The sequence below is a fragment of the Hyaena hyaena genome, unplaced genomic scaffold (assembly GCF_003009895.1).
Source record: "Hyaena hyaena isolate Hyena2069 unplaced genomic scaffold, ASM300989v1 scaffold_584, whole genome shotgun sequence".
Classification (NCBI taxonomy): domain Eukaryota; kingdom Metazoa; phylum Chordata; class Mammalia; order Carnivora; family Hyaenidae; genus Hyaena; species Hyaena hyaena.
In genome coordinates, this window is record NW_024081205.1 from 199,459 (window position 1) to 225,068 (window position 25,610).

The 25,610-nt window shown below is 42.2% G+C and overlaps 1 protein-coding gene across 3 annotated transcripts in view; it reads right to left on the reverse strand.

Moving 5' to 3' along the window:
* Positions 1-2,501: 2,501 nt before the first annotated feature.
* The window catches only part of RFWD3 (ring finger and WD repeat domain 3), a 59,772-nt gene continuing 36,663 nt past the window's right edge, over positions 2,502-25,610 (reverse strand). For all 3 annotated transcript variants that reach the window (XM_039256447.1, XM_039256446.1, XM_039256448.1), the window contains 9 exons: positions 24,322-24,513; positions 24,137-24,228; positions 17,408-17,522; positions 16,673-16,901; positions 11,587-11,737; positions 10,312-10,488; positions 7,647-7,861; positions 6,800-7,011; positions 2,502-4,796 (listed from right to left, as the gene is read on the reverse strand). In XM_039256447.1, coding sequence (XP_039112378.1) covers positions 4,653-4,796; positions 6,800-7,011; positions 7,647-7,861; positions 10,312-10,488; positions 11,587-11,737; positions 16,673-16,901; positions 17,408-17,522; positions 24,137-24,228; positions 24,322-24,513 — 1,527 coding nt within the window. In that variant the 3' untranslated portion in view covers positions 2,502-4,652. The remainder of the gene's footprint in view (positions 4,797-6,799; positions 7,012-7,646; positions 7,862-10,311; positions 10,489-11,586; positions 11,738-16,672; positions 16,902-17,407; positions 17,523-24,136; positions 24,229-24,321; positions 24,514-25,610) is intronic.

Sequence of the window (25,610 nt, forward strand, 5' to 3'; positions counted from 1 at the left end):
TGCTTCCAGGCACCCCCAAATTATGCAGCTAAGGGACCTAACTCTGTCTGTCACAGACATGTCAGTGATTATCTAGGCTGAGAATCTAAGACCCAGAGAGGAACCCAGCTTTTGAGAGTTTGGATGTCTTTACCTCCCTTACAACAATTTGCCAAGTTGCACAAACTGTGGTCCTTACTCTACAAGAATTTCGTGCCTTTTTTGGGGAGAGGGAGGGTCTTCATCAGAGACATAAATGTTACCATCTAATAATGTAGGTTTCCTTTCCTTGACACAGGTAGCAAGTGACTCACGTGAGCTGAGGGAAGGAACACATTTACCTAGTGAAGCAGTGTCACTCTTGACAGTCAGGATACCATCTTCATGAGGCAAACCGGGGTCATGGTCAATTCTAGAGCTTCCACAGGGGTACAAGTCAGGTGTCAGCACTTCACAGGGCTCACAGTTGCACAGCAATTCTCCTCTCCTGTCCTCAACACCCTTTCTTAAGTTAGGCCCTCATTCCTTCTTCTTTGTCCCTGACTAATTTGACAATCGTCTTTTTCAAAAGATCCCCGGTTCTTTTGATTAACAATCAATTTTCTACACTATGTTTAAAGAAACAATTGAGCCACACCAACATCCAACAACTCCACCATGGCTCCAGCCTAGGAATCTGCCAGGACCCTTCTGGAAACACTGCTTTAACCTAGCAGTGACATTTTAATCAGATGGCAGGGTCTTTATCTAGGGGCAGATATTCCCTCCTTTATTTCAAGAACAAGTGGTCTGCCAAGCCCCCCACTTTCATTAACTCACAGTCCATCCAACTGTTGGCAGCTCACACAGAGCTCAGCTTCCAGAGCAGAATCACCAGGTCTGCTGAGCCAATCATCTGCTAAGTTCTGAATTTCCTTTGTTTTCCTCGCAGTGGATAACATTTCCTTTTAACCAAATCCAGATATTGTTAGCTTCGGCCCATGTCCAGCCTCTAGGTGAACCCTTCTGCTGGCTGTAGCCATATATGGATAAAGCTGTTGTTACTTTTAGGGGCTAGCAAGGGTTCATGGCCATGGCAGCCCTCCTCACATCCCATCTCCACAGCAGGCTCCTTATTTAGCCCGCCCTGCACCCTGCTTTCTAGAGCAAACACACGGCTCCACTGTTTTGTTTTGTTTTTTCCTCCTCTTCAGCTGACCTCTGTGATGAGCCCTGCCCTGGGTGGTTCTAGCCATGTGTCTAGCCTCTTCCACCAGGTGGTGGTGTTCCCAGCCTCGGCACCCAGAGAGTGTAAAGTGTCACAATAAAATTTATGACTGTCTGCTTTATTTTCATTTTAAATGCAGGAGGAACAATTTGTAGGGAATCAGCCAGCCTCAGCTGTGTTGGAGACGGAGCTGTCAAGAGTGAAAGTGAACTTCCACCCAGGTTTCCCAGATCCTGGGTAGCTGTCAGTAATGTCAGGTACAGGATGTAAACATGAGGATATGTAAAATTTAATTAAGGGCCACCATCATTTTCCTTTAATAAGATTTTTAATTGTTTCTTCCCCTGTTAATTGGAAGAACAATACTTATTCTACAACATTGCTTAAAAATTAATCAATAGATTAGGAAGGGACTTTGTAAACTATAAAGGGATAAATAAACCAGAAGCAATTATTACCAACACCCAGAAGTTGACTCATTAAAAGACAAGGACATACAAATGTCTGTTTCCAGAATTTCATCTGACAACCAGTCACCGAGATGGGAAACAAGAGTACCGTGGAAGAGAAAATAATGGTGGTGGGTTTCTTAGGAATGCGGGGGTTCCTTCCAGGACCTCTGTCATTTGGTGTTGGAGCACCAGCTCCGTGACAGCAGCAAGCCTATACCTATGGACCTGGTCCTCCTGGAATCTAGCGTACTCTGTTTGCTGTTCAGCTGGAAACCATTTTCAGCCTTTCCGATCTAATCCCAGAACCATGATTTATGGCAACAGAAATACCTGAACTAAATACAATAGAGACACTGTGGCAAGAGACCAGAACGGTGCTGAGCAGAGGCCCAGAGTCCACGCTTGCCCAGGGCCGCCGCCGCTGACCTGGTGCTGCCAAAGACTGAAAGAAAGAAACAGGTAAATCCTCTCTGGCACTCCCTGCTCCCCCATACTACAGTTTTCCAGATTCAAAGAAAGTAACAAGGAAGCCCACAGGCAAAAGGCGTCTGTGAAGTGTAGTTTCCAAGATTAAGCCCTTTGGATCTCAGAGCAAACAGACAAATAACCAGTGTGGGTAAGTTCTTAGGAAGCAAACACACAGCTTCCCACTAGCAACAGCAGAACAGAATTGCCAGTTAAGCCACCTCAACCACCTCATCAATTTAAATAAGACGTTTACTTCAGATCCAGGGACGATCCCATGTAATTCAGACCTACTACTAGATGAAAAGAAGACATCTACCAGGCTGAGACTGGACCCCTTTCCCAAGAGGCAGACACGTTCGTGGCTCGGGCAGTCAAAGAGGCAAAAGACACCAGGAGTTGGTACACATAACAAATGCTTTATTTTTTAATTAAAACATAAACACAGGACATGAAGAGAGATCCCACTGCCCGGTCTGTCAAAGCAGGTACAAGGATATACACACCAATAAGATACTTTGAGTCTGCTTAACTCCAAACCCTCATATGGGAAAACTAACTCAGAGACACAGGTGACGAACTTGTTGGGGCAGAGCTGCTGCAGCACAGGACCCCTGAGCCTGGGACTACAGAGGTAATCTCCTGCAGGCTGAGGGGTGCAGGGGTAGGATGGCTGAGGGCAAGGTCTTTTCCTTGGGAGAAATCATATATATTTATCTCTAAAACATCCAAATTTACTGGAGAAATGCAAGAATTGGCAAGATATGAGATTCACCCAACTTCCCTGGCAGTAAGTCCCTTGGTTCCTGTGCTTGGGGGAAATCAATGAGCATCAGCCGTGGTCAAATCCTAACCCTACCGTGGGTTTTGTCCTGGCCAAAGACAAAGCCAGCCAGGGCCTGCCGACTGCATCCTCTGACGATGTGTGGAAACCAGAGGAGTTCAAATCCCTTTCTGCCACTGATGCTCTGGGCCTGGGCTGTCATTCTCAATCATCAACATACTGAAAGGAGTAGCTCCTCTGAGAAAAACAGGCTCTTTCCCAGCATCTGGAAACTGGCATTTTGGAAGATGTCCTAAAATAGAAGGAGGCCACTCTTTAGAAGGCACAACTAGAACTTGGAACTCTGGGGAAATCTATTACAATTACCCTTTGCTGGTGAGAAATGCTGGAAACAGCTCAGGAGTTGTCGGCCAGAACAGTTTTAAAATAAAAATAATAACACTTCTGGAACAATTATTTTAAAAAGTCACACTGTTGGCCATCCTGCTTCCAAGAACGAGGCACTGACCGCCCACACCTTGAGGCGTGTTCTACTGCAGACTGCGGTTTAGCAGAGCAGCCGCAGGCAAAGCAAACACATAAAAACCGAAACTTTCCCTCTATGGGAGAAAAGTGAAGTTCGCAACGCTGGACAATCTGCGGTTGAAACAAAAGCTGATGGGCTTCTCCCTGCAATCCACACAGGTCTCCGACCACTCTTATCTTCCTGAGAATAACTACTTCACTCACAAGACTCTTTAAAAAGGCTAGGAAGGGAGGCGTATCAGAGGAAGCTGAAGTCAAACACCAGGCTCACACGAGGAAGGCTTTACCTTGTTTTCAGCAGCTTCTCTTTTGTAAGCCTCTCTTGCTTAGCTCTTCGCCCTTGAACCCTTTTACTAGGAGAGAACCAAACAAGAGCTGTGACATGTCACTCATCTTTTCCTAGTAAGAGGGAAAACGGGGGGTCTTCAGAGCACCGGCTTATATAAAATCAATCCCGAGATCCTCGGATAGCAAGAAAAAGTGAGGCTTCCCCACTGCTCCAACAGTTGGTCTTTTCCCTTGGCTCCCACGATGTGATGAACCTACTGCACTCAGCGTCCCAAAGGGTCTACCGCTCACCAGCTGCCTCCATCACTGGGCCTGACAACAGCCCAGCACTGCACACCTGGATAGATCTGTTGCTGCCACAAGGTAGACCAGATGTGCTCTACCGCACACTTCTGCGGGGATGAGGCCAAGGAACTGAAAGGCTGTCAACAAACAAGGTCAGAAATGGATCGAATTCTTCATCCACAGTGCCCTCTTGTGTTCAACTGAAGACTCTTCTGCATCCATGCAACACAGAGATGGTCAATCTCTTCTGGGACATAAGCATTCGTTCCTGAGTCATAAAGTTCAAGTGACAAGACCACTTGGGTGGGTGTCACATCCTCCAGAAAATGCTTGGTGCACACTCATTCTAAATGACTGCTGGGAGGGTGTCCCGTAGAATGTCTGATTAAAAACACAGATTCTCAACAGATTTGTGAAGGCTCTGAGCCCAAGATAATGATAATGTAGATGGAGTACCAATCACTTATTCTTTGGATGGACACCACAAATACACAGTCTGTAGTGTTTCAGTGACCTGGAGTCTTAGAATCACATTAATCCAAAGCAACCGTGATCCCAGAAGTTCTAGGCCACAGGCAATAAGCAGAGATCTTGCTCAGGGCTGTCAGGAGCCAGCAAACGACATTCACCATTCACCAGCAGCATGCCTGACAAGTCCCAGACACAGTCACTCCCACCTATATAAGTGGACCGTCTTCTCTGTTAAGGTAGCCAGGTAGCTGCTGTGGTTCACCTCAAATGGGCAGATGTCCAAGACGGGCTGATCCACCTGCAGTTCCTGCAGCAACGAGCCACTGCCAGCATCCCACAGCTAGAGAAGACAGACAGAGTTCAGGGTCAGGAGTCATTCAATTCAGCTGGGGGACTTGCTTGCTTTATCATCAGACAACTTTGTGGGTTTTAAAAAAATTTTTATTTAAATTCCAGTTAGTTAACATACAGTTTTTTAGTTTTAGGTGTACAATATAGCAAGTCCACAGTTGCATACAACACCCGATGCTCATCACAAGTGTACTCCTTAATGTCAGCAGACAACTTTGAAAGGGCTGCAGCAAGAGCACTGCCTGGGGAGCACAAGAGATCGTTCCTGACCTTCGCAAAGCCAGGATACAAAACATCGTTCGGGTGTGGGCTCTGCCACTCTAATCAGCAACGAGTCTACCTCTGAAAAGCAAGCCTAGCATTCAGCCCTTCCATCAAGGTGCCAGCAACTCTTCTGAGGACAGAAGAGTCAGCAAGACAGAAAGTCCCTTTCTCTGTCTGCCCTCATGAAATCTATCTTCTAACTAGTGCTTTCTTTTCCTTTTCAAAATGTTTTGTTATGAGTAATTATTTTTTAATAAGTTTTTAAAAATTATTTATATATTTAAAAAAATTTTAATGTTTATTTATTTTTGAGACAGAGAGAAACAGCATGAGTGGGGGAGGGGCAGAGAGAGAGAAGGAGACACAGAATCTGAAGCAGGCTCCACGCTCTGAGCTGTCAGCAGAGCTCGATGTGGGGCTTGAACCCACCAACTGTGGGATCATGACCTGAGCCAAAGTTGGATGCTTAACTAACTGAGCCATGCAGGCACTCCTTTAGTAACGTTTTAAACATTTATTTTTGAGAAACAGAGAGAGAGACAGAGCAAAGTGGGGGGAAGGGTGGAGAGAGAGGGAGAGAGAATCTGTAGCGGCCTCCAGGCTCTAAGATGTCAGCACAGAGCCTGATGCGGGGCTCGAACACATGAGCTGTGAGATCATGACCTGAGCTAGAGTTGGATGACCAATCAACTGAGCTACCCAAGTATGCCTGTTTTGAAAAAAAAATCTTTAATAAAAAGTATAGTAGTACAACAAATTATTAAGCTTTCACCACATCTGCTTCACTGATTCTATTGTTTTCTTTACGGACTTCATATCATTTTACCCTTACTCTATAGTGATGTTATCCAATATGGTGGCCACTAGCCACATAAAGCTATTAAAATTAAAATTAAATAAAAATTTAAAAATTAAGGTCTTCATTCACACTAATCAGATTTCAAGAGTGCATGTGGCTAGCGCAACTGTATTGTTTGGCAATGCTCCAAAGCTTGATTAGATTTAGGTCCAAGGGCATCTCATAGAAGGCACTATGTACTTCATATTGTCTTCTATCAAGAGGCAAACTAGGGCAGATGGGTGGCTCACTCGGTTAAGCATCTGATTCTTGATTTTGGCTCAGGTCCTGATCTTGTAATTTTTGAGTCTGAGCCCCATATTAGGTTCCTTGCTGACAATACGGAACCTGCTTGGGATCCTCTCTCACTCCCTCTCTCTGCCCCTGCCCTGCTCACACACACACACGTGCTCTCTCAAAATAAATACATTTTTTTAAAGAGGCAAATCATTTTTGTTAACCCACTTATAGTGATATTAAGATTGATCAACCTATTCAGGTTGTGAAAGACTGACCCCTCCACTCTACCACCCCCATCAATCATTCATCTTTTGCTTTTATCCTGAACTGACGAAATTGGTGCCTGAATCAATTATTTTATAAGGGTTTCAGTAGTTCCTTATTTTTTAAAAAATATTCACAAGATGGCCCATGGGACACTACAGCTCACATAAAAAAAAAAAAAAGAAAGGGGCAAATCTAGGTACTGAAATGGAAGATATCTAAGCTAGGAAGCTAAATAGGAAAAGAGCAAGTTATAGAGTGGCATGCCCAGTGTGCCTTGTGTAAAAATAAGCAACCATGCATAGGCACATACACAGGTGTGTGCAATTAAGGAGAATTTGGCTTTTTGCTCTATATACTCCCGTAGAAGAAAATAAATGGCTCACCAGGGCAGAATTTGATGCTTCATCCCCAGCACACACTAGGATGCTGCCATCACTCTCTGGGTTTTGGAAAATGGCACTTTTGGTCAGTAGTTTGCACGTGGGTCCCCCAAGGAATGTTTGCACAGGATGACAGGAACAGACCGGTTCTCCAGCACCGTCCAGTGTGTAGGACATCTCCATCAGCACACTTCGTAAAGTGTTGTGATTCTTATCTACAGGACAGAGAATCAGTGTTGCTCCATGGGAATGATTCAAAGAAATTAATGAAGAACGTGAATCTCAGATGCTTACAAACTACTGGAGTGCAAGAGCCACCATTTATAGATCATCAAGAATAGCTACAAAGCAACATAGTAACAAGAGCAAAATAATACAGCACAGATGAAATTCCAAACCCCAGGCTAGGATAAAGCAAGTTACCTACAATAGATTTTGCCAATGAAGGAAACAATTCTCGGTGTAAGCTATCCTTTTTAGTAAAATCACTTTATCCTGCCCTGCCCCTGCCTGGGTTTTTATCTTTCTTAAGGGCAGGCAGATGACACGAAACCACGATGAGGGGGACGCACTGGCCTCCGGAGCAGGCCTCTTTATTCTATTACTGTTTTAAATCACAGGGGCTCCTAAAGGGGCTAACTCACTCCGGGGCGCACCTGGCAGAATTTGTGCTGGTTCACATAAGTGAGGGGCAGAGGTGGGACTGATGGGGGAATGTGGAGCCCCTATCTTCAATGTAGTAGCTAGAGCTGTTAGCCAGCAAGGGGCCCTCCAGCGTCAGGGCAGGGCAAGCTCTCCTCACCTTTCGTGAACAGAGCTGCTCCCAGACCCAGGGCGTCCCAGCACTCACCAGGCCTGTAGGTCACAAGACAGTGTCGGGTGCTGCTCTCCGTCTGAAAGTCTACGCAACCCCCTGGCTCCATGGGCAGCACATGAGGCCAATGGGAAAAGCCCATTTTTAGCTCCCAGAAGGAAGCGTGCTCCAAGGTTCCAGCCAACACGCCACCGTAAGGAAATGCAGCTGAGGCAGCTCTGGGTATGTATGACAGGGATACCAGTGGGCATCTGAAGGGAAAGGAAGGAAACCATGTCTCACATTCCAATACTTGTACTACTCCAGACCCCACTAGTAGGAGCCCTCAAGCGCATTCTGACCTTTACCGTTAAAGACCGGGGGAGTCTGGGTGGCTTAGTCCGTCAAGCATCTGACTTTGGTTTAGGTCATGGTCTCAGTTTGTGACTTTGAGCCCCACATCAGGTTCTGTGCTGCTGACAGCTCAGAGCCTGGAGCCTGGTTTGGATTCCCCTCACTCTCTGTCCCTCCCCCACTCGTGCTCTGTCTCTATCTCTTAAAAGTAAACATTCAAAAAAAAAATTTTTTTTAATAAACAACTTCTGTGGGTCTCTATCCTTTGACATTTGGTAAAATCTACCAACCTACTCTGCAGAAACTTTAGAAGAGTACACGTATAATCTTTTGCATCCGATTTCAGAGGACATTTCGTACGTTCTAAGAACAGTTTTTTAAAAAAATGACTAGGGGGGCACCTGGGTGGCTCAGTCGGTTAAGCATCTAACTTCGGCTCAGGTCATGATCTTGTGGTTCCTGAGAGTGAGCCCTGCAATGGGCTCTGTGGTGACAGCTCCTTCAGATCCTGTGTCTCCCTCCCTCTCTGCCCCTCTCCCACTTGTAATTTATCTCTTCTGTCTCTCTCTCTCTCTCTCTCTCTCAAAAATAAACAAACATTAAAAAAAATTTTTTTTAATTTAGAAAAAAGGACTAGGAAATTTAATACAACAAGATCACAATTACAAGGAAGATTGACTAGTGTGAAGCTTCTAGAAATGGGGTTAGACGTACACATAAGGAAAAGTCAGAAAGGAAATGTAGCTTATACATCTAATAAGGTTTCCAAGGTGCAGTTGACAGATCCTTCAATTAAAATATAGTCTGAAGCAAAAACTTTTAGACTTATGTAAGTAATCTCTACACCCAATGTGGAGCTCGAACTCATGACCCTGATATCAAGAGTCACATGCTCTTCCGACTGAGCCAGCCAGGCGCCCCTGAACAAACTACATTCTAATTCAGAAACAAGATGGTTTCTTTAGAAATGTTCTAAATCTCTTTCTGCAAGCATATGACCAGGACTGTATGCCAAGAATTCTCTCAGAAGTATCAGCCTGTAGATATGTTCCTGACATAAAACAAGACACAAGACTTGTTTCTGCTGAAGTTGCCGAAGTGGTCCCTGTGCCTGCCTTCTTTCATTGCCCTGTCATGTCACAATGAAGCAAAGTACATCAGAAATGAACACTGCAGACAACTATTCTTTCCTTGCTATCTGCTCTATTTTATTACCTATTCTTGAGTGGATCCCTCTACAATCAATGGCAGTTACTACGCATCCATTCTAGAAGTTTACACTTCTAGAAGTTTACACCAGTCATCTTCAGGCCCACAGACCACATAACTGAAGCATGATTCTAACCCCATGCAAATGAAAAGACTTCAAAGTGCTGAGCCTAGATTTTCTCAAGCAATTATTACTACTGTGATATCTTTATGTTTAGATGCTTATGCTCCCTTTTTAATATATATTCAAATTGGAAATGGAAGTTCTCATTTAAGATACTTCTCATTTTGGCCTAGGTCAGACTCCAGTTCTCCTTTTTAAAAATTTTTATTAACATTTATTGATTTTTGAGAGACAGAGAGAGACAGAGAATGAGTGGGGGAGGGCCAGAGAGAGAAGGAGACACAGAATCTGAAGGAGGCTCCACGCTCTGAGCTGTCAGCAGAGCCCGATGCCAGGCTCAAACTCACAGACTATAAGATCATGACCTGAGCTGAAGTTGGAAACCCAACTGAGTGAGCAACCCAGATGCGCCTCCACAGCTCCCTTTGAGAACCTTAAGCCTTCAGGGAATATTATGCCCAAAAAGTACTCCACTCATTCTGAAGAGTCACAGCGGTGCTGGTGACCACCCATCCTCAGAATCTGGGCTGACTTTATAAACCTCCCAACTTTGTAAATGGTTATAAATGATAAATCACAGTAATATGGTATCTTTAGACTGAGTTGGCTTAGCTAGGGACTTGGGAAGTTTTAAATCCTTTTTTTGTAGGCCTACCTTTTATTGACCTCTTCCTATGTGTTAGACACGTGGCTATTAAAGCAAGTCTGTGTAACAAGCCAAGAACCGTGGCCAAGGTCACATAGCTCCTATCCATTGGACCTTGGTTCTGAACATGGACCTGACTTCATTTTGCCGCGCTATGGGATGAGTGACCCTATAAACCTGGCTATACTTGGTACCAGGGCTTTCTACGATGTAGAAATATCACGAACACATACTCTAAGGATCTTAAGTGATTCCCAAGTGACAACACCTCACTGGGCTCAGAACTGCCCTCTGAGAAACTGATCAACTGTGAAGCACTCTCAAAAGAGAGGATTCATACAACGGTGCAAGAGAAAGCCTCTACAGGGGAAAAGTGAGTAGCTACCCACCTGGCTTTCTGGGGTACTAACTCCTGGAGATGATGGCTCGTGTTTCGAAGGTCATACACCAGAATTGACCCATTGACCAGTCCAGCATAGATGTAATTAGTTTCATCAAGACACCAGCAACAGCTCCAGACAGGACGTCCAGCATTGTAAGTCTGGACCACTGTATTTGTCTCCAGGCTGTGGAGACACAAGAGTTTTACAACCATGCGTTCAGGAAATCAAATATAAAACAAAGATGTAAAGATGATCATTGAAATGATAATCTTTTAAGAACACATCTCGACACCCAAACTATTTGGGATTTCCAATTTCTTCTAGGGACTGCCCAGATAACCCCCTTTAATTCCAAAATATTTATTCTGGGGTATTATAGGTTTTCCTCTTGAAATATAATGAAATCAAAGATTAAAGAGATACTTAAACAGTACATTCCCTACTCTAACTCTATTCTCCATAATTATCTATTATACAGGTAATCAATATTCAATGCTGAAAAATTAGAATATACCTGTGAGAAAAATAACAACTAATAATCTGACCACCCAGAGGTAGCCTTTTCACCTGTTTAACACTACTAGAGAAAAAAATCCTAACATATATATACATATAAAACAAATGCTTCATGAAGTTTTGGAGCAAATTAAGCTGAAGCATTCTTGAAAAGTCAAAAGGCTTCTCAGGTCTGATAGTGCTATCATGATGTTCCTCAGATTTAACTGCAGAAGAGGAAGCCAACTATCAGACATCTGATCAAAACTACCTTCTAAAAGATGAAGGCAATAAGTAGATTCAGATCTGGTTCAGAGCGTCACAGAGCACATGAAAGAGAAAATGTAGTAACTGAAGGTTACTGATGAGAGAAGTCATGACCCAGGAGAGTGAGTTCCTGATGAGCATTTCTGTTAGGCAGAATGATCCTGGTAACAGACCAGGAATAAGCAGTCCCAAGCTGGTACGGTAACCCCATGGTGCTAGGTACCAAGGCTCCTTCCGTATTGTCATTCGACTATCTCTAGGGTGTTTCTCTCCTCTGCGTGGCTTAAGATGCATTTTGTAACATATATAATTTTAAACAGACAGGACAATACACATACCATTTATGATGTTGTATCTATTTTGAAAAGCAATACATTTTAAATTCAATGAATCTGGATCTCAGAAGACAATCTCTTAGGTCAAAAAATGCAAGCTAAGGCCATTTAAACACAGATACTAATCTCCATGCTGTTCAACACTAAACAGCCCAGGCCCCACCGTCCTCCCTGAAGCACTCACCTGGTCAGTTTAATAGTGTTGTCTAGGGAAGCGGAGAGCAGGAGACCTTTGCGCCGACTGCTGAAAGCCAGTCCACGGATCTGTTTGCTATGTATGGCAATGTACTGACTGCTTTTCATGTTGGCAGTACTCAACATCTTAACACCAAAGCCTGCCAAAGATAAGAGACTGTGAAATAGATCACTGGAAGTCAATTCAAGGCAAAGCCAACAACCTTTTCAAGTAGCTCCTTCGTTCAACTTTCTTGGCATATAAATCCCTGGAAAACAGCTGGTCAAACAAACAAAAAAATTCCAGGGTTATAATTATTTCAAAAAGTATATTCCACTCCAAACACCAAACAACAGGTGAATGGATAAACCACTATAAGAACATGTACACACAATAGAATGCTATCCAGTTATAAAAGGACATGAAATATTGATATATATGATAATATGGACGAATCTCTAAAACTTTATGATGAAAGAAGCCAGACAGAAAAGAATAATGCTGTATGATTGTGTTTATGCTAAATTTTAGAAAATGCAAGCTAGGGGCACCTGGGTGGCTTAGTCGGTTAAGCGTCCGACTTTCGCTTGGGTCATGATCTCACGGTTTGTGGGTTCGAGCCCCGCGTCGGGCTCTGTGCTGACTGCCAGCTCAGAGCCTGGAGCCTGTTTCAGTCTGTGACTCCCTCTCTCTCTGACCCTCCCCTGCTCACGCTGTCTCTCTCTCTCCTAGAAATAAATAAAAACATTAAAAAAAAAAAAAAAGAAAGAAAGAAAATGCAAGCTAATATACAGTGACAGAAAGTAGATCAGTGGCTGCCTGGGGATGGGGAGAGGAGGGAGGGGCAAGTGGGAGGTCGATTATAAAAGGGCATGAGAAAACTTTGGGACAATAGATATGTTCATTATCTTGATTGTGGGGATGGTTTCAGGAGTGTACACATAATTCATCCAACTGTATGTTTTAAATATGTGCAATTTATTGTATGTCAGTCAGACCTCAATAGAGCTACTAGGAGAGAGACTATTCTATTTGAACCACAGACACAGAAGATGCAGAAGAGAATGAACAATGAAGAATGGAGATAGGCGATATGTTAAGATATGCTACATTTGTCTGAATGGAATAAAAATAGATGACACTTTAAGTATTCTAATTAATGTGCATCATTCCAGAAAGGAAAAAATAATGCCCCTCAAAATTGGTCTTGACCAGTCCTTAAAGAGTAATTTGTTACTGTTTTCTTACTAGGCTATGTAAATGTATTTATTTTTATGAAGTATCTATTATTATCCAAGTTACCCACACATAGGATTTGTCAAATCCTAGATTCAGAATACCTCGAGTCATACTTCAGCTTCTCCAGGGAACTAAGTGGGAAAAGTTTATTGTGTTCTCTCCTGAAACAGAATTAGGACAGCCAGAAAGACAAAGAGGGAAACTACAGGCTTTCAATCAACAAGGGAACCACAATACTGGCCTAATTAACGATCAAGGGAAACAAGGAGAAACTAGCACCAACAAGCTATCAAGTAGAGCTAGCTGTACGGTGTGGAATACATGCATTAGAAAAAAGGAACCAGGGTGCCTGGGTGGCTGAGTCAGTTAACTGTCCAACTTTTGATTTAGGCTCAGGTCATGATCTCATGATTCAGGAGATCATTTGTGAGATCAAATCCCACAGTGGGCTCTGGGCTGACAGCATGGAGCCTGCTTAAGAGTCTCTCTCTCTCTCCCTCTCTCTGGCCTTCCGCTTCTTATGTTCTCTCTTTCAAAACAGATAAATAAAAGTTATTTTTTAATGTTTTTATTTATTATTTATTTATTTATTTATTTATTTCTAGGAGAGAGAGAGAGACAGCGTGAGCAGGGGAGGGTCAGAGAGAGAGGGAGTCACAGACTCTGAAACAGGCTCCAGGCTCTGAGCCGACAGTCAGCACAGAGCCCGACGCGGGGCTCGAACCCACGAACAGCGAGATCATGACCCAAGCGAAAGTCGGACGCTTAACCGACTAAGCCACCCAGGCGCCCCCAGATAAATAAAAGTTAAATAAACAAACAAAACAAGAAAAAAGGAACAGGGGCTTCTAGGTGGCTCAATCTCACAAACCATCAGATCATGATCTGAGCCAAAATCAACAGGTGAACACTTAACCAACTGAGCCACCCAGGCATCCCCAAGCATCTGACTCTTGATTTTTGGCTCAAATGATGATCTCATGGTTGTGGGATTGAGCCCCATGTCAGGCTCTGTGCTGGTGTGGACTCTGCTTAACATTCATTTTCTCTTGGGGTGCCTGGGTGGCTCAGCCAGTTAAGCGTCCAACTCTGGCTCAGGTCATGATCTCACAGTTCATGGGTTTGAGCCCCAAATCAGGCTCTGTGCTGACAGCTCCCTCTCTCTCTGCCCCTCCCCCAGCTCGTGCTCTCTCTCAAAAATAAACAAACATTAAAAAAAAAAAAAATCCTCTCTCTCTCTCTGCCCCTCTTCCTTGCTTGTGTGCTCTAAAATTTAAAAATAAATATCTTCCCTATTTGCAGGGAAGGTTTTATTGATAAATCTTACTAAAAATGTGGATGGGATATAGAAACAGTATAAATAGTCCTTTTATGTTCCCCTAAAATGGAGTTTTTCTCAACTCATAGCTACCCATGAATAGGAAAATATATGGTAATCTAGGAATTCTACTCCAAATCCTGTTGATACCTAAGTTTGGAGGGACAGAGTTTTGAAGCATTTGAATGGACTTTTTAAGTGGGTAAACAGGAAATCAGGCTGAAGCAAAAGGACCTGACAGTTGGGGGAAATCATATGCTGAAGATCATGGAAAGGAACAACAATTAGGAATAATTTAATTGGGCATGTGAGGAGATTTGGTTTTCAACATTAAGAAAATCTAAAATTAATCTTAAAACAACACAAAATATGAGAAAATTTAGTATTAATGTATTATTATCAACTACTAATTAATGTATTTCCAAATTCTTTTATTTGGAATTTGTCAATTTAACACTACTGAAGTATTAAATCTTGTTTCAACTTGAATTAGCCCTTGGGGTATTACTTTAAAAATATTTCCAGCAGTACCTGGGTGGCTCAGTTGGTTAAGCGTCCCACTCCTGTTTCTGGCTCAGGGTATGATCTCATGGTTCATGAGATGGAGCCCTATGTTGGGCTCTGTGATGACAGTGCACAGCCTGCTTAGGATTCTATCTCTCCTTCTCTCTGTCTCTCCCCAGCTTATTCTTATTTTTTTTCTCTCTCTCCTCACCCCCTCAAAAAAAGCATTTTTTAAAAAATTATTAAAAATTTTTTAAAAATCTTTTATTTATTTTTGAGAGACAGAGACAGTGTGAGCAGTGGAGGGTCAGACAGAGAGGGAGACACAGAATCTGAAGACAGGCTCCAGGCTCTGAGCTGGCAGTCAGCACAGAAACCAACGCAGGGCTCGAACCCACAAACCGTGAAATCATGACCTGAGCCAAAGTCAGATGCTCAATCAACCGAGCCAACAGGTGCTCCCATTTTTAAAAAAAAATTATTAAAAAAAATATTTCCAGCTTTGAGGTACCTGGCTGGCTCAGTCAGTAGAGCATGCAACTCCTGATCTCAAAGTTCTAAGTTTGAGCTCCATGTTGGGTGTACAGATAACATTTTATTTTATTAATTTAAAGTTTATTTAGAGAGAGAGCAACCACATGTGCAGGTGAGCAGGAAAGGCATAGAGAGAGAGGGAGAGAGAGAATCCCAATCAGACCCCACGCTGTCAGTGCAGAGCCCAATGCAGGGCTCGATCGCATAACCTGAGTTGAAATCAAGAGTTGGATGCTTAACTGACTGAGCTACTCAGGTACCCACCCTTCTTTTTTTGACTCTGTGTGTGTGTGTGTGTGTGTGTGTGTGTGTGTGTGTATGGGAGAGAGACAGAGAGAGACAGAGAGAGAGCGCGCGCGCAAGCATGAGCAGGGGAGAGGGGCAGAGGGAAAGAGAGAATCTTAGGCAGGTCCACGATGAGTATGGAGCCTGATAAGGGGCTCAAACCCATGACCCTGGGATCGTGACCTGAGCTAAAATCAAGAGAAGACACTCAACTGACTGAGCTACCCAGGCACCCCAAGATTACTTTGAAAAAATAAAATCTTAAAAAAAAAAAAAAAAAACATTCCAATATAAAATGGATCTGTGAGAGGGGCACCTGGGCAGCTCAGTTGGTTCAGTGTTCAACTTCAGCTCAGGTCATGATCTCACGGTTTGTGAGTTCCAGCCCCACATTGGGCTTGCTGCTGTCAGCCTGTCAGCACAGAGCCTGCTTTGGATTCTCTGTTCCCCACTTACACTCTCTCTCAAAAAAAGAAAAACATTGGGGCGCCTGGGTGGCTTAGTCGGTTAAGCGTCCGACTTTCGCTTAGGTCATGATCTTGCGGTTCGTGGGTTCGGGCCCCACGTCGGGCTCTGTGCTGACTGCCAGCTCAGAGCCTGGAGCCTGTTTCAGTCTGTGACTCCCTCTCTCTCTGACCCTCCCCTGCTCATGCTGTCTCTCTCTCTCCTAGAAATAAATAAAAACGTTAAAAAAAAAAAAAGAATCAGGGGCGTTGGGTGTGACTTCAGCCCAGGTCATGGTCTTGGACTCCATGAGTTCAAGCCCCACGTGGGGCTCTGTGCTGACAGGTCAGAGCTTGGAGCCTGCTTCAAGGTACCTAACATGGGGCTCAAACTGAAGTCACATGCTCTACCAACTGAGCCAGCCTGGTGCCTCTGTGAATGTATGACTTTAACAGGGCATATAAGGAGTGTTGTCCTTCTCCTTGGCCTGTACTAGTAACCCATACTTCCAAGAACCCCATCTTCTCTTACTTTATGACAGTCATTAGCATTTCTGACCTCTTAGTAAACAAATTTCTAGGAAGAAGCTAATAGACATTAAAGGTTTCTCTGCAGTACCTCAGAGAAGCAGCATTAACAGACTAGGAAAGGTGATTTGGTGGGCTGTGGTCAGTTTCACCCAACAGTGAGTCCTGGATTCTCCAAAAAGAGAGGAGAGAAAGAAATGAAGTCCAATCATGAACATTAAGGATGAGGTTCTGGATTGTTCACCTGGCAGGAAGGAGGCCTGAGGAGAAGGCTGTGACACTACCAGGCAGCTCAGAGTATCACAATATGTCATGATTCGGCAGTTTCCTGTCTGGGATACCGTGAAGGCCTTCTGGAAATGGTACTTGTGCTGGCCCTGGCTGGAGGGCAGGCAGTTCAGGAAGCGTGCCTGGGAGCCCCTCGGTTGCTGTGAAATCCGCTCTTGATGCTGCATAATAAGTTTTCCCAAATCCTAAAATGAAAAAGATTTTGTAAATGTGCAGCCTTTTCATTTGATAGTTCCCTCGTGTACAATTCCTTGATTTAATATGAGATTTCTTCTCCATCATATGAAAATGTTGACACGAATCCTAGAGGACTGACACAGTTTTCACAGTATTTCAATAAGCAACTGAACTGAGGAGAGCACAGATCATAAAATAGTAGGGCTGAAAGTCTTTAACGGTCATCTTGTCTAAAACCCTCATTTTAGGCGTAGATTAAGGGAGGTAAAAATGACTTAAGGTTTGAATTATCAGCGAGCTGTTTAATTTTTCAAAAGTTCAAACTGCAGAATTCATCCTAAAGTGTGCACGCTTCAGACAAATGCCTTAATCAAGAATGAAACGGTTGGTCTTGTTTATTTCCTGAAAAACTTGGTAAAATCCTTATTTGTATGGGAGATGAACGGAAGTTATATTTAGATTCCTCTTCCAATCCTACCCCAAAACTTCTCTGGATTAGAAAGGACAAACGTACCTGGACACGACTATGAAGCTTAGTGCACTCATCGGTGAGGACTTGAAGTTGGAGCCGGCACTGTGCCGACTCTAACTCGGCCTGCTTCCTTAGCATCTGCTCCTTTAGTAAGGAACTAGAAATAGAAGCCAACAACAGGTGGAGATTAGGAAGGCTGCAGAAGACTTCCCATCAAGACATCAGATGAAGTTCATGCTGTGATACACATGCTCTGCTGTAAATATGTTGTGATGGTGAATAAAATATAACAAAAGAAAAATCTCTTACATCCAGAAACACTACAGAAAAGTAGCACATGGTGCTGAACTCATGAATCACTGGGGTTCAGTGTTAAGGCAGGCACTGAGGACCAGGAGTGTGGCTCTTACTAAGGAATGAGACTTAAAAGGTTTCCCTGGTCTCAGGAGACCTATTTAGAAAAATATTGCTACGACTAATGGCAGAGTAATTAGTGTTTGTGTTCTCTTCTAGTATTTTTATGGTTTTAGGTCTCAAATTTAGCTCCTCAATCCATTTTGAACTTATTCTTGAGTATGGTGTAAGAAAGTGGTATAGTTTTGGGGTGCCTGGGTGGCTTAGCTGGTTAAGTGTCTGACTTCGGTTCAGGTCATGATCTCACGGTTCATGAGTTCGAGCCCAGCATCAGCTCTGTGCTGACAGCTCAGAGCCTGGAGCTTGTTTTGGATTCTGTGTCTCCCCCTGTCTCTGGACCTCCCCAGCTCATGCTCTGTCTCTGTTCCTTTCAAAAATAAACATTAAAAAAAAGAAGTGGTATAATTTTATTCTTTTGCATGTAGAAGAAACTGTCTTTTTCTCATTGCATATTTTTTCCTGCTTTCTTAAAAATTCACTGGCCATATAATTGTGGGTTCATTTCTGGGCTTTCTAGTGTTCTATGTGCCTATTTTTGTGCCAGTACCATACAGTTTTGACTACATCTTTGTAATATAACTTGAAGTCTGAACTGTGATGCCTTCAGGTGTGTTTTTCTTTTTCAAAATTGCTTTGGTTATTTGAGGTCTTTTATCATTCCATACAAATTTTAGAATTATTTGTTCTAGTTCTGTGAAAAATGCCGTTGGTACTTTGATAGGAACAGGATTAAATGTGTATACTGCTTTGGGTAATAGACATTTTATTTATTTATTTATTTATTTTTAAAGGAGCACTGTATTCTTTTTTTTTTAATGTTTTTATTTATTTTTTGGGGAGAGAGAGACAGCGTGAGCAGGGGAGGGTCAGAGAGAGAGGGAGTCACAGACTCTGAAACAGGCTCCAGGCTCTGAGCTGGCAGTCAGCACAGAGCCTGACGCGGGGCTCAAACCCATGAACCGCGAGATCATGACCTAAGTGAAAGTCGGACGCTTAACCGACTAAGCCACCCAGGCGCCCCTAATACAGACATTTTAACAATATTTGTTCTTCCAATTCATGAACATGGAATGTCTTCCATTTCTTTGTGTCATCCTAAACTTCTTTCATCAATGTTTTACAGTTTTCGGAGTACAGATCTTTCACCTCTTAAGTTTATTCTTAGGTGTTTGGGGTTTTTTGGTGCAATTAAAAATGGAATTGTTTTCTTAATTTCTTCTTCTGCTGCTTCATCATTAGTATATAGAAATGCAGGGGTGCCTGGGTGGCTCAGTCAGTTAAGTGTCCGACTTCGGCTCAGGTCATGATCTCATGGATCGTGGGTTCGAGCACTGTGTTAAGGCTCTGTGCTGACAGCTAGCTCAGAGCCTGGAGCCTGCTTCAGATTCTGTATCTCCCTCTCTCTGACCCTCCCCTGCTCAGGCTGTCTCCCTCTCTCTCTCAGAAGTAAATAAAATATTAAAAAAAAAAAAAATAAATGCAACAATTTCTGTACACTGATTTTTCATCCTGCAAATTGACTGAATTCATTTATCAGTTCTAGTAGTTTTTGGCAGCCTTTGGGTTCTCTACATATACTATCATGTCATCAGCAAATAGTGAAAATTTTACTTCTTCCTTACCAGTTTAGATGCCTTTTATTTTTTAATTTTATTTCTCTTGTCTGATTGCTGTGGTGAAAGTGGACATCTTGTTCCTGACCTTAGGGGAAAAGCTCTCAATTTTTAAGGATGATAGGTTTTTCATATAGGGCCTTTACTGTGTTGAGGTATGTTCCCTCTAAACCTAGTATGCTGAGTGTTTTTACCATGAATAGATGTTGTACTTTGTCAAATGCTTTTTCTGCATTTACTGAAATGACTGTATGTTTTTTATCCTTTCTCCTATTGAGATGATATATCACACTGGTTAATTTGCAAATAATGGATCATGTTTGTATCCCAAGAATAAATTCCACTTGATCATGTGAAAAAAAAATTTTTTTAATGTATTGTTGGCTCTGGTTTGCTAATACCCTGTTGAGGATTTCTGTAGTATGTTCATCAGAGATATTAGCTTGTAATTCTCTTTTTTTGGGGGGTAGTGTCTTTATCTGGTTTTGGTGTCAGGGAGGCACTTGCCTCATAGAATGAATTTGGAAGACTTCCTTCCTCTTCTTTTTTTTAGGGGGGGGGGAAGTTTGAGAAGTTAGGTATTCTTTAAACGTTTAGTAGATTTCACCTGTAACTGGTCCTGCATTTTTGTTTGTTGGGAGTTTTTCTGAGTAATCAGCCAAGTTTTAAATCATTAACAGCCATACCTACAAAGTTAGCTTTTTTAACAAAGTTGCCCCCTCCACACAGCTACCATATAAAAATGCTAAGTACTTATTAAACCAAATAAGAAAAAATAAGGAAGAAAATTAAAACACCTGTAATTCCACTACTCAGTGACTACCAACAGTATTTTTTTTCCACTTCACAAAAATATAATCACCGTAACGTACTTTCACATGACAAAATTTATGTGCCCTTTAACATCAGTTTATCTTATTTTATTTTTTAGACAGAGAGTGACAGAGTGTGAGCGGGGGAGGGGCAGAGAGAGAAGGAGACACAGACTCTGAAGCAAGCCCCAGGCTTTGAGCTGTCAGCACAGAGCCCGATGCAGGGCTTGAACTTGCGAACTGTGAGATCATGACCTGAGCCAAAGTCGGATGCTTAACCAACTGAGCCACCCAGGCACCCCACTTTATCATCAGTTTAAATAAATGTATAGAATTTTATCATATGAATATGCCAGAGTTTACTCAACCAGATAACTTCTCTCAGTTTGAATTATTAACAATGCTTAAATTTTTAATGCTTATTTTTGAGAGAGAGAGAAAGAGAGAGAGAGAGAGAGAGAGAATGAGTGAGGGAAGGGTCAGAGAGAGGGAGACACAGAATCTGACACAGGCTCCAGGCTCTGAGCCTACCATAGAGCCTGACAGGGAACTCGAACCCACTGACCATGAGATCATGACCTGAGCCAAAGTCAGATGCTTAACCAACCAAGCCACCCAGGTGCCCCTGGATTATTAACTATGCTTAAATGAAAAGTCTCATTAAATAAATCTTTGTTTCTTTAGAATGTCTGGAGTACATTTACTTTTAAAGGCTTTTAGGGCATAGTGCCAAAGGTCTCTGAATAGTTGTGTTGGTGTACATTCTTACCAGCACTGTTGTGAGAAAACCCATGTCCCAACACTCTTTCAGTGGGGGTATTTTTTTAATGTTCTTAAAGTTTATTTTAAGTAGTGTTATCAGCAATTGTTCTTGGAGTTCCAAAATCCTAATAATTTCTTGCATTGCACTGCATGTGCAAAGCTTCACTTAGGAAACTTCCATCGAGAGTGCTGCTGTAGGAGGGCTTTAGGAACATGAACAGCAAAAAATGGCAACACTTAAGCCATGGGGCAGATCCTCTTTTTTTTGTTATTGTTTGGTTTAAAGTATTATTAAGCTATTCTAGGGAAGAAGAGATTAAGATTTAGAGCATGTTCCAAGTAGTCATGAATTATATACAAAAAGTAAGATGAGTTGGCCACAGCAACTTTTTCCTCAACACATCTCTGGAGGCAAGGGAAACAAAAGCAAAAATGAATTATTGGGACCTCATCAAAATAAAAAGCTTCTGCACAGCAAAGGAAACAATCAACAAAACTAAAAGGCAACCGATAGAATGGGAGATGTTTGCAAATGACATATCAGATAAAGGGCTGGTATCCAAAGGCTATAAGGAACTTACCAAACTCAACACCCAAAAAAACAATAATCCAGTGAAGAAATGGGCAAAAGACATAAACAGACACTTCTCCAAAGAAGACATCCAGGTGGCCAACCAACACATGAAAAAATGCTCAACATTACTCACCATCCCGGAAATAAAAATCAAAACCACAACGAGATACCACCTCACACCTGTCAGGATGGCTACCACTCACAACTCTGCCAACAACAGATGTTGGCGAGGATGTAAAGAGGATCTCTTTAGCGCTGCTGGTAGGAATGCAAACTGGTGCAGCCACTCTGGAAAACAGTAGAGGTTCCTCAAAAAATTAAAAATGGAACTACCCTGCGACCCAGCAACTGCACTACTAGGTATTTATCCAAGGGATATTAAGTATGCTATTATGAAGGGGCACATGCACCCCAATGTTGACAGCACAACTATCAACAATAGCCAAAGTATGGAAAGAGTTTAAATGTCCACTGATGGATGAATGGATAAAGATGTGGTATATACATACAATGGAGTATTACTCGGCAACCAAAAAGAATGAAATCTTGCCATTTGCAACTACATGGATGGAACTGGAAGATTTTACGCTAAGTGAAATTAGTCAGATAAAGACAAATATCATATGACTTCACTCATATGAGGATTTTAAGATTCAAAACAGATAAACATAAGGGAAGGGAAGCAAAAATAACATAAAAACAGGGAGGGGGACAAAACATAAGAGACTCTTAAATATGGAGAATAAACAGAGGGTTACTGGAGAGGTTGTTGGGGGGGGGATGGGCTTAATGGGTAAGGGGCATTAAGGAATCCACTCCCGAAATCACTGTTGCTCTATATGCTAACTTGGATATAAACTAAACAATAAATAAATTTTTTAAAAAAGGAATAAAGTCATGGGGGAGAAAGGTACATCATAGGGAATATACTCAATGGTACTGTAATATTATATGGTGACAGATGGTAACTACACTTGTGATGAGCATAGCATAACATTTGGAGTTATCAAACCACTATGTTGTACACCTGAAACTAATGTAACTGTGTGTCAACTATATTTCAATTTAAAAAAAGTCCAGTAAAAATAAATAAAAAAAATAAAAATGAAGTCAGTGCACACGAAAGCAGTGGAGGAAGGCAGATTGCTGACCCTCAATTCAGCCATGCCTGAATTAGACTTCAGTGGGTTTCTCAGTGATAATGTTGGTTTTCATTTTTAGTTTGCCAGCTAAAGTTCCTCTCCTGTAATCTAAGGAGTACTGACCAATAATATTTCATCACCAGGTATTTCATAAATACCTGGTAGTGCCATTGCTGGGTCGTAGGGCAGTTCCATTTTTAATTTTTTGAGGAACCTCTATACTGTTTTCCAGAGTGGCTGCACCAGTTTGCATTCCACCAGCAGCGCTAAAGGGATCCTCTTTCTCCACATCCTCGCCAACATCTGTTGTTGGCGGAGTTGTGAGTGGTAGCCATCCTGACAAGTGTGAGGTGGTATCTCGTTGTGGTTTTGATTTGTATTTCCGGGATGGTGAGTGATGTTGAGCATTTTTTCATGTGTTGGTTGGCCACCTGGATGTCTTCTTTGGAGAAGTGTCTATTCATGTCTTTTGCCCATTTCTTCACGGATTATTTGTTTTTTTTGGGGTGTGGAGTTTGCTAAGATCTTTATAGATTTTGAATACCAACCCTTTATCTGATATGTCATTTGCAAACATCTTCTCCCATTCTATCGGTTGCCTTTTAATTTTGTTGATGAAACAATCAACAATCCTTTCCTGTGCAGAAGCTTTTTATTTTAATGAGGTCACAATAGTTCATTTTTGAACTTTATTTTTATTTTAATTTTTTTTTAATGTTTTTTAATTTATTTTTAGGAGAGAGAGAGAGACAGCGTGAGCAGGGGAGGGTCAGAGAGAGAGGGAGTCACAGGCTGAAACAGGCTCCAGGCTCTGAGCTGGCAGTCAGCACAGAGCCCAACGTGGGGCTCGAACCCACGAACTGCGAGATCATGACCTAAGCGAAAGTCGGACGCTTAACCGACTAAGCCACCCAGGCGCCCCTGGACTTTATTTTTAGATAGGCTCCCCCTTTCCTATGGTTGAGAAGGTACATTCAATGAACCTGGGGTCTACATTCACCAAGCTAGCTGAAGTCACAATTAATTGTTACTCTGAAAGTCTGAAAGCTTATTAAAAAAAAAAGTTCATTTATTTGAGAGAAGGAGGGGGGGAAAGAGAGAGAGAGAAAGAAAGAGAGAAAGACTCCAAAGCAGGCTCCAGGCTCTGAACTGTCAGCACAGAGCCTGATGTGAGGCTCAAACCCATGAAGTGCGAGATTATGACCAGAGACAAAGTCAGACACTTAACTGAATGAGCCACCCTGGTGCCCCTCCAAAACCTCATTTTTAACACTGTGTGGAGAGCACAACACATAGACCTCCCTAGAAGGTATTAGACATGTATTATAAAGCACAATGTGAGACAGACTGCCAGTGATCCCCAGTACAATGCAAGTAAAGCCTTAGAACCTCATTAAGAGCGACTCATACCTCCTTTCTCAGATTTGCCAGGTAGTCCGATTCTTGTCACCTACCTTTTCATTTGCTCATGTTCATTAGTGTCCAGAGCTCTCAGGTTTCGGGCATAAAGAACCACGATATCACTGTGCTTGGCTTTCTTGTTGCACTAAAGAGCCCAACAACACAAAGTTAGTGGTTCTAGGAATCCTGACCTAACATGCTGAGTGTGCACACGCACATCCTTATCTATGGTTCTTACCTGCGGACATTTTCGTGCCTGTCCCTTGAGCCACTTAGAAATGCACTTGTACCCAAAGAGGTGCCCACAGCGTAACGCTGAGAGTCGGTGATCCCCAGCACTTGTCCAATATTCCAAACATATTGTGCAAGTGTCCCCTTCTTCATCATCCATAGACACAGAAGACAGAAGAGGATTGGTCTTCTGGGGAGACTGGATGGAAACCAGAATACATTCAAGTTAGAGAGAATGAAAATCAGTCTTGAAGACAATGTGCAACTCTATTACATCAACAACACCATCAACACCACCACACAAAAGCAATTCAAATCCAAATGAAAACACTGTAGCAAAGCTGCAACAGCTATGAATCATTTGTCATTCTTGGTAAAACCCAATCTGGACAAATATTTCAGAACAAGCCAGGAAACTACTATCACCCTTTGATCTTAGGAAATTGTTGGATATTTTTTTTCATTCAAATGAAGAAAAGGAGCCATCTTTACAAAGATATAAAACAAAACAAACCCAACAGTTATCTGGATTTTGAGAGAGAGAGAGAGATAGAGACGGTGTGCATGTGATTGGAGGATGGGCAGAGAGAATCTCAAGCAGGCTCCATGACATCAGCGTAGAGCCTGATGTGGAGCTCAATCCCACAAGCCATGAAGTCTGGATCAAGAGTTGTACGCTTAACCGACTGAGCCACCCAGGCACCCTTATGTATCTTTCCTCTGACAAAGCAATCTCTGCTAGAAGTATATCCCATGAATAGTCACAAATAAATACTTGCAAGACAACTGTACAAAGCATGAACTTGTACCAGGAAAGAAAGATGGAAGGAAGGAAACAAAAAAAGCGAGCAAGAGAAAGAAGAACTTTAGTTTACACGACAAAAGAAGAGTTAACCAAAAATTTATTTACAGATGGAACACTATGCAGTGATTCATAAGAATGAGAGTCAACTTTATGTACTGATAAAAGGTATAACATGATCCCTTTTTGTAAACTTAAAAATGGAACATTTATGTCACAGATAAATTTAAATGTACATAAATTTTTTCTAGAAGAAAAAAAACATGGACACCATAAACATGCAAACAAGTAGGTCAAGGATATCTGGAGATTGGCTGCGTCCACAACGGATGTAAATAACTCTTGTATTAAGGAATATGATGTGTTATATTTAAAAATCAAAACTGTTTATCACATAGTAATCATATTCTGCCAGATATTTCATAAACTGCATTCATATCCATTATTTTAATCAAAACGTAACCTTGTTAGGTAGGCAGGACAAGTTATCCTCA